The sequence below is a fragment of the Colobus angolensis genome, unplaced genomic scaffold (assembly GCF_000951035.1).
Source record: "Colobus angolensis palliatus isolate OR3802 unplaced genomic scaffold, Cang.pa_1.0 Scaffold302, whole genome shotgun sequence".
NCBI classification, from domain to species: Eukaryota; Metazoa; Chordata; class Mammalia; order Primates; family Cercopithecidae; genus Colobus; species Colobus angolensis.
In genome coordinates this window covers 2,978,342-2,988,074 of record NW_012116289.1, presented here as the reverse complement: position 1 = coordinate 2,988,074, position 9,733 = coordinate 2,978,342, and the positions used below count along the sequence as shown (strand labels likewise).

The 9,733-nt window shown below is 44.1% G+C and overlaps 1 protein-coding gene across 3 annotated transcripts in view; it reads right to left on the bottom strand.

The window, feature by feature from the left end:
- The window catches only part of AOAH (acyloxyacyl hydrolase (neutrophil)), a 214,565-nt gene that overhangs the window by 99,032 nt on the left and 105,800 nt on the right, over positions 1 to 9,733 (bottom strand). For all 3 annotated transcript variants that reach the window (XM_011950150.1, XM_011950151.1, XM_011950152.1), the window contains one exon: positions 8,764 to 8,858. In XM_011950150.1, the coding sequence (XP_011805540.1) occupies positions 8,764 to 8,858 (95 nt within the window). The remainder of the gene's footprint in view (positions 1 to 8,763; positions 8,859 to 9,733) is intronic.

Genomic DNA, 9,733 nt, shown 5'->3' with positions numbered 1-9,733 from the left:
GGGAGCTGGAGACTGGAGCGGTTTCTATTCAGCCATCTTGCTCCGCCCCCTGTGGTCCACTTTCTTTGTCTATGTCTACTTGGCTAGATTTTCCTTCCACTTGCTGGCTGAGGCTTGCGGTGGAGGGAGAAGAGGTGCAGTCAGATGTGATTGCCTCTAGCTGGGCAGATATCCAAAGCTGACTTTCTACAATGAGGGCTGTCATGGGGCTCTTGAGAGGCACTATGGGGAACAGGTGACCGAACTTGCCATGGTGGAGTGAGTGCATTCTCTGCACCCCACTAGTCACTTAAGTTTGCTGCTTCAGCCCTGCTCTGCTAGAGGTTAAGCCCTGTGAAGTCACCTTGCCCCTGCAGGCCATCTTCTGCAGGATGTCTAGTGGCCCAGGCTAGCTCTCCCTGGGGCTCATGTCCTCGTCCAGGGCCCATGCTCTTTCTGTCCTGCTGCCTCAGTCATTGCTCTTACATTCCCCATGGGGGTGTCCAACACCAGTCCTCTTGGGCTTAGTCTCCGCAGACCCCTATCCCGTTCTCTTAGTGGTATCTTTATAGTGCAGGGGAAGCACACCCACCTTACCCCACAGGGAGAGCCGAGCCCCACTGTCCCTCTGACACCAGCCATTCCCAGCCTCAACTCTTCTGGACCTTTGACTCTGGAGATAAGCGACAGGTTGTGGAATTGGCTTCACTCCCTTCCTTTGCTGGTTCTGTGGACATGGTCTCATCTTTCACTTGGAAGAAATATGATGGTGGGAAGGTGGGAATAATTTGTCCACATTGTCTCAGGCCTTAGCTAAAATGTAGGTAGAAATAAATAGTCCAATTTTTAACATCCTGTTACAGAAATGATTCCCAATTTCTGACAAGATAGCCATCATTATTTATACTTTACAAATGAGGAAACTAAAGCTCAGAGTAAAGAGGTGAATGTAGGTGGCTCAGCCAGGATTTGAACCCTGGTCTGTTTGAGTCAATGTCTGAGATTATTCTACATGTAAGTTAGGGGGTTGAGATTCTCCACTGGGCACTGTCATGACTATGGAGTCAGCTTGGCATGTGGCTCTCCTGCCATCAGTAGGGTGGCCAGACATAGACATCTAGTCTTGTCTGAGCCAGTCCAGGTTAATGCCTGTTGTCATGGCATAATTATGGCAGTGATCCCTGTTCTCTCAAAGTGTCCAGTTTGGACAATAAATTATATTCTCACCATAACTATTAATATTAGGAGCTAGTTGGGTGGGGGGGTGGTCTGGTACAAAGAGACAAAAAGCACCAGAAATTTCCTAGCAGGGATGGCTCTTTAGTAGTCTCCAAAGGCTGGCTGAGACTCTGTGGGAAGACCTGCAATTGGCAATGAACTCTAGGCAGTCTCCCCCAGTTCCAGGGATGCCGGGGGACAGCCCAAGGTCAACCCCAACCTGGTGAACCATCTGGCTGGGGTAGGGTGATGTCTTGAGGAACCCTCATAAAGTATACAGGATGGGAAGGGTGCATCGTCCACTGTTGAATCCAGACAGCTTCTGAGTTTGTCCATCTTGTTTCTTCCCCTCTGTACTTTTCTAGCTTAGCACACTTTCACTAGAATTACCACTAGAATTTTCCTAGCTGTTCTTGCTGCCTGATTCCCCTCTCTCCCCTTCAACCAAATAATTCCATCCTGTCCACTGAAATCAGAGTAAATGTTCTAGAATTCAAATCTGCCCCTTTCTCAGTTTAAAACCCTTCAATGGCTCCTGCTTGCCTTCAGGACAAACTCCAAGCCCTTTGAGATCCGCCTCCCATGCACCTCTCTAGGCTCTTGTCTTACTGTCCCACCTGGTGCTGGATGAGCTTCAGGTCAGCTGCGCTGAGCTCCTTCTCAGAAGGCTGGACCCTCTTGCTTTCAAGCCTTTGCCTGTGTTCTTTCCTCTGCTAGGGCACTCCTTCCTACGTTGGCTGGCACCCAACTATCTCCAGCTCTGTTCCTCTGCTTTGAACACAGCGTCTCTCCCTTCAGGCAGCCTTTCCTCCAGTTTGCGGGGAAGCGTGTGCACACTACAGCACTGACAGCTCTAGAGCTGCCACTTGCTCGTCTGCATTGCCCCATGGGGTTTTAAGCTCTGTGGGCACCAGGGATCTTTCCATCCTTCTCCCCGTCGTCATCAGTCCCATCACAGGGCTTCGCACATAGTAGACCTGGCTAGCATTTGTTGAATTAATGGACACATGAACAGTGCTGTGCTGCTGGGCCTGGAGAGATGTGACTCTAGAATTTTTACCTAAGTTAGAACTCATATTTTGTTTACACTTGCCACAAACCTGAAAAACCAGACAATGGAAACACGAGGTGTCTGAGCTCAACACACCTCATGGATATTGGCTAAGCCTGGTATTCTTACCTAGGCTGACTCCTTGCACAAATGAAGAGATTCTGTAGATAATAGTTTTTAAAAATTGGAAGTTTTTTTTTTTAAAGGAGGATGCTCCATAATAGCAAAATAAATAAATAAAATAACATTTAAAAAAGAATCGGTTTAACATCCTGCTATAGGTGAGTGGCTTAATAGATTATTGCATGGCCCCTGAAAAGGACATTATGGAACAGCAATAAATATAATGAGTGTAAAAACAAAGTCGTAATGAGGAAGATACCTACGAATTGAATAAAAGGAGAACTGCCAATTGCAAACTTGCTCTTCTTGTACAGCATGATGTGTGTATATATAATACACATATATACATATATGCACATGGGGGCGGAGTGCTGGAAAGAGTGCAAAAATACTGTGAAAAATTTAAGATGGTGGGGTTATTTTTTACTTCTTAAAATTGGCTCTATTATTGGCATTTTAACTTTTTTTAAAAAAATGAAAAGGATATTAAAAGAATATTTCAAAACAAGCCTGATACTCCAAAATGTTAAGGTGACTCTCTCTGGGTAGTAGTATTAAGGAGGAATTTTAACAATTTCCAAATAATTTCTGTATTTTCACATTTTTCTCATATATTTAACATATGTAATTAGATAAAAACAATAAAGCAATTTACCCTCTTCCTTCTCCCACTCTGGGCAGTCATGCCTCCTTCCCCATTATCTTGATTGTGGTCACGTGACCGGCTTTGGCTGTTGGGTTGATGGTGGACAGGGCACAGATTGCCTTCTTGCACTTTGACATCACCATGACAAGCAGATGCTCTGGATAGATTGCCCAGCCAAGAAAAATGAGAGACACGTGGCACACACCTGGGCCCAACCTGAAGCTTTGCACCAAGACCAACATAGCTCAGTTGAAAACTGCTGATCCCAGACCACCCCTGGATGCACGGGTGAGAAGAAATGATGATTGTTTTAAGTCACTGGAGATTTGGAGTGGTTAGTGGTTATCATTTCGGCAATAACTTGAGGATAAAGCTTCATTTTCATTATCAACATCCTAAGCAAAATAGATCTCTTATTCTTGTCCTGTCTCCTATTCTTACCAAGTGGCCAGGCTGAGAGCTGCTGGGCCAATTTTTAGCTTGGAGAGGAATGTTAATCTAGAGAGATTTTAATAACTCCAGAACACCAGGGGCTTAAAACAGGTGACAAAATGACACTAAAACTGTAGTATTGTTCCTCCTACCCATAGCATTATTACCATATTGATAAGACTCGTGAATTCCAATTATTGGTTATGCCTGATTTGGGTTTCTCATCAGCCTATTCTCATAGGCATTTCTCAAAACAATTTACTGCCAAAACGTGGGTGTGGGGAGTAACCCAAACCGATAACAACAAATGCTGCTCCACAGCACTTGAATCAGTTCATTGCTGCAAACAGCAGATGAAAACTATTACAATCTAAATTTTACTTGTTAAGTCTCTAGGATAGGGCCAGCTGCTGGGCTTGCTGGAGTGATTTTCTTAAAATGTCTGCTGGGTGGGCCCCTCTTTTTCCTAGAGAATCAGCACACTGCAGAGTGAGCCACTGTCCTCCTGGAGAGTGTGGGCCCCAGGTTATGAAGAGAGACACTCCTTTCCTCAGCCTCTGAGGCCAGGTGCAGGAACAGGGAGGATAAGTTCAAGGATTTCAGGCAGCCTCATTAACGATCACCACTGCACTGCCAGAGCCAGGTGTCAATCTACTTTGTCTGGTTGGAATTCAACATACGGGTCTGCAACATTTTCACAGCCCTTAGCTCGTTGATGCACATAGCCTTTCCTGACACTGTTACTATCATCATTTACAGAGTCTCTGGTTAAGCAGCTTGTTCAGGATTATGCTGACAGGCAGTAATTCCACCACCTGTTCGTTGTGTGACCTTGGGCAGTCCACTCAACCTCTCTGAGAGTCTGTAAAGTGAGGCTGTGTTGTAGTAACACCTACCTCAGAGGGCTTTTGCAAAGATTAAATTAAAACATGCATTGATTTTCCTTAACTGGTTTCCTTAGCTATTGCCTAAAACAAAACCAAAACAAATAGAACAAACAAATCTCCAAAATCTTAAATCACAATATTTGGTACATACAAATTCAATGAAGAAAAATGAGAAAAAAAAAAAGTTACCTATAATTCCACCATCCAAAGATAGCCAGTGGTAGGTAACATGCAGACCTACAACTTTCCAGTTATTTTTTTGTTTGCACACAGACACACATATGTTCACAAAATTGGCTCATACATACTATTTTGTAACCTGCTTTTGTTGCTTAACCAATTATCGTAAACATATTTCTTGCCAATAAATATGTCTATTAATATGTGTATTAACTGGTTGCACAAAATTTCATTGTACGAATGTAGTGTATTTTTACATCCCCTATTTTTTGGTTTTTAGTTTCTTTCCTCAGTTTTGCTCTTATAAATAAATACCTCTGTGATGAATATTCCTGTACATATATTCTTGAGCAGATAATTGATCATTTTAAAAGTAAATTTGCAGATGTGAAATTACAGATGTGAAATTTGCAGATGTGAAATTTTTAGTTAAAAATCACAAATATTTTAATGTTGCCTTATACATATTGCCAAATTGCCTTTCAGAGAAGTTCTAGTAACTTCATCTCTTGTTGGTGAATTAACATGCCTGTTTCACCATATTTTTGCTGAAACTGGGTCTTTATCACTTTTACCTTTGTTTGTTTGACAATGATAAATGAATTGCATTGTTATCTTAATTTATGTTTCTTACTGCTGAAAATGAAACTTTTATATTTACTGGTTATGTTCTTGATCATTAAAAATTAGATTTTTTTCTTATTGCTATGTAGAAACTGTTAATCAGAGGATTTAAATCTTGCCTTATATTTTGTAAGTATTCTAGTTTTACATTTGTCTTTTAATTTTGTGAATCTTTTTGACATTGTACACATTTGAAAATTGTATGTAATAATATCTAGTTTTTTTGTGTGCTTCCTTTTGCAATATCATCCTTAGAGAGACTGGAGTATTTCTTAAAATATTTTTTTTCCGGGAAGGCATATGTCTTGTATGTTTTCTAAGTCTTTGAATGACTGAGAATAAGCGTCTGTAGTCCTCATGTGAGAACAATAGCTTGGTATAGAGCACTTTCGACACAATTTTTCCTTCTTAAAATTCTGTAGAGAGGCTGTTCCGCTGTTTCCTGAAATTTAGAGAGATAAGTTGAGATGTGTTCTCAACTTATCTCAAGAGATATGTTGAGAGATAAGTCTGATGCCAGATGGGTTTTCCCTCCTAGTATGCTCCCCGGTTGTTGGTTTGTTGGGCAGGATGATTCCAAGAGTTTTCTTTATCCTCAGAATAAATAAGGAAAAGCAGGAAACACAGAGAGTCTATTTTATACCCTGGCCTGGCACGCTGTGGGGGTTGTGGGCTGAAGACAGATTTCCCCAACTCAAGAAAATTATCTTGCATTACTTATTTAGTCACAGCTTCCTCTCTGCCTGATGTCTTTTCTTTTTCTGCACTTCCTATTCAATTGCCAGGACCGTTCCTGCATACCTCTCCTCTTTCCCTCTTGATTTTCACATCTAGCCTTTCTCCTGAGTCCCAGAATTTCCCCAGCTGCCTGACCGCTTTGCTCTCTTGTTTTCTGCACCATCTAACTTGCAAGTCAGTATTGCAGCTGCATTTTTAGATCAGATAGTTATGTCACCTCAAGGCAGTCTTCCCTGATTTCCGAGTTCTTCTTTTGCATGTGTGCAATTTCCTCTCAATTATTGTTGAGAACCTGAATTTAACATTTTACAAAATGTCACTCTCTTTCCTCCCATAAACATTTTTCAAAAGAGCACTCTTCATTTGTGTTCCTGAGCAGGTTTTATATATATCCAGATGTTTCCCCACTTGCTCATCTTTACAGAGGGAGGTCTATGCTTGCCTAGTGTGGGGGCTTGGGAGAGGTTCAACCTGAGAGTGTTTGAGTTCATATTCAATTTCTTTAGGAAGAGGAAGTCAAAGAAAAAATGATAGTTTCTGCAGGTTAATTTCTCTGGATCAGTTTTCGTTTTCTGGGAGAAGGAAGAGGGAAGCGCATCCATAGGTGGCTGTAAGACAGGGCTTTCCCACTGTGCCCATGTCCCTTTCTCGAGGGCAGGGGCACCACCCCTTTCTCTAATGGACAGGGTGGCTCTTGGGACAAGTCTGTTGTGGCAATGCCCCCACATTTTTTATTGTGTTGTTTGATAGGGCCATCCAGAAGTAAAGGCTGAGAGTTGCTGTTCCCTGTGCACTGTGTCAGACTGGGGCAGGGCTTTATGTGTGTGCAAGCAGTGGGGCCCATGAGGTCCTCTGCTTAGAAATGGCCCTGCACTGGGTTTAATGCTCTGCTGCCCCATCTTGAACTTCTTAAAAATCTTATTTTTGAATTTGTGTTATGTGAGTGAAGTCCAGTGGGCCAACTGAGTATGTGTGAGGGAGGGGATTGGAAACGGGGTCGACTCTGGATCCTGCCTCGTGCCATCTCTCAAGATGGATTCCTGGCCACTCACTCCCCAGCCTGTCTTCCCCTTCTTGCCCTGCAGCTGCTGCACCCTCCAACAAGGTGGCAACTAAGTGGTGTCAATGGGGGAGGCCTGTGTTCCAATGTTGCCCTTTGGTCCTTTTGGGAATCTGGGCATAGGCAAGAGGAGGATTGGAGTTGGGCATGGTGGCAGCTGTCACCTGCCCCAGCCGGCAGTGCTGGCATCTGGTGGGCAGGGGAGGCAAACTCATTACCCATCCAAATAATTAGCATGTTCCCGCACAGAGGTTTGAAGACTCTTGGGGGTCAGTCACCTGACTGCTGTGGGTTGGGGAGACAGGCCCTGGGAAGGAGAGATTCCTGGCTTACCTGGGGACCTATGGAGCACTGGCAGGAGGAGGAACCCAGCAGCTCTCAGGCCTGAGTGTTTCAGGATGGAAGCCTCAGTGCCTGGGAGGGTCTGTACTTGCCCCAAGCATCTCCTGGCCTGAGAAAGTGTTCAGTCTGGTGATCCTGTGCTCCTGGGAAGCCTCTATTCCTCCTTCCAACCTTCCCGAGTCTGGCTTGCCCTTTCTGTCTTCTGGGCAGCTCAAAGCACCCTTCAGGGACAAGCTACTACATAAGAATTGTGTAACTGCAGTGATTCCACCAGCACAGGAGTTCAGTGCTGTTACAGCGGCATATAAAACTGGCATTGCGTAATGTGATGATGAACATAACATTCATGCCAATAATTTAAAATTTTAATTATTTTTTTAGAATGACATTAAATAGTAAATAAGAAAATACCATGACATATTGAGGAAGACTGCCACAGAAAGAAAAGTGTTTATATTTTAGCAGCTTTAATGGAACTTTTGAACAAGTTTTGCTGAGGGCACCTGTACTTTTGTTTTGCACTGAGCCCTGCCAAGTATGTAGCTATCTCTAGGCACAGGTTTTGTTACATTTCCTCATGATAACTTGTAGCCACAGGAAGCCCCAGCTCCAGGTGACCCATCTGACACCACTGTACCCCCTGCTTGGGTGTGTGGCGTTCAGACTGCCCTTCCCTGCACCCTCCAGCTCCCACCCTTTGCCACACAATCTCCCCAGGTGTTTGCACAATTTGAGAGGAAGATAATGGCCGTTCTGAGCACAGCAGGTGTGTGCTCAGGTGATGAACTGGTAATATACAAAGTTGCCATTATATGTCTACCCCATATTTAGGAGTCGTTCATCTGAGTAATGCATGCAAATCTCTCTTATAGTGCCTGATGCCTGATATAGAGTCAATAAATGATGGTTTCCTTCCCCTTTCTTTGCCTTCTCTGAGTCTGTCATCGTTTGCAATTTTGCCTTGTGGCCCTCTTCTTCTTCTTCTTCTTCTTTTTTTAATTAAAAAACCCTCCCAGACAGTCTCATCACTCTTTGGGAATGGATGGTGGGCTTGTCTGTCCCCTGACGCTTTCCATGGAGCACAGCAGAGGCTATCAGGAGCCGAGCAGCCTGCTCTGCCCAGAGCTTCTTGCTTGCTCAGACGAAAAACAAGCTGGACGGGCCCCAGAATGCCTCATCCTGACCTCCACAGGGAAGCCAGCCCGGTGGGCTTTGTCCTTTCTGTGTATTCTCCACCTTCTTGACTCTGCACTACTGCCTTCAGGGTTCCTGGCAGCAGCTGGGCTGAGGCTGAGGAAGTGAGTAGAAGGAACCTTTTGCCGTTTGTCTAGGACTGAAATGACTGTGGATATGCCTTTCATGCCAGATTTGCTAAAGAGGGAAATTTGCACCTGTGTGGAGTTGGCATCATATTTAGAGAGAGCAAGGGGAAACAAAAACAAAGGCCAGCACATCTGGAATGATTACTGCCAAAATTACTTACCAAAGACATCTGCGACGCTGTGATCCATTCAGGAGAGATGTGAAAATGAGCCCCAGGTGAGTCTCCCAGCAAAATGATTCCCCTGGGCTGTGAACCTAAACAGCACAATTTATTCACATTATTTATGCACTCCAGTAGTTTGAAGCCTCCAGACTGGGTAGTTATGAGATCAGATACCCTTGTGTGTATTCCACGCACCGAGCGTTTTAACAGTAGTGCATTACTACTTTTTGCATGTTTGAGAGTGAGGGGCATAGCATTTTGGAGCCGAATGAGATTTCCAGGCCATTGGAGCTGCTAGCTAAGATGTAGAGATGCAGGTGTGTTTCCCAGCTTAGCATAAAACAAACTGCTGTACAACATCTTGAGTGAATGATGGATGAATAAATGAATCAAAGCTTTATCTGAAACCAGAAATAGGCCCTAAATTTTGGTTCTGGAAATTGCTTTCTTGAAAACACACTGATGTCCATTACAATTCACTTTAAGGGTTAATGATCTTATGGAGAAATTTTGATTTTTCATGGATATTATGCCCTTAATTCATACAGGCGAAAACACTGGATAGATGATACTGGCTGATTAATGGAGAAATGGAGATAGAAAGGTCTGCGTGCAGCCCTGTTTGTTTGGAGGTTCAGAATCCCTTCGTCTGACTCTGAGGCCCAACCACGTGAATCATTCACCTGTGAACTCATTCTTCTAAATTCCTTAAAATACTGACTCAGGCCGGGCACGGTGGCTCAAGCCTGTAATCCCAGCACTTTGGGAGGTCGAGACGCGCGGATCACGAGGTCAGGAGATCAAGACCATCCTGGCTAACACGGTGAAACCCCGTCTCTACTAAAATATACAAAAATCTAGCCGGGCGAGGTGGCGGGCGCCTGTAGTGCCAGCTACTCGGGAGGCTGAGGCAGGAGAATGGCGTAAACCCGGGAGGCGGAGCTTGCAGTGAGCTGAGATCTGGCCA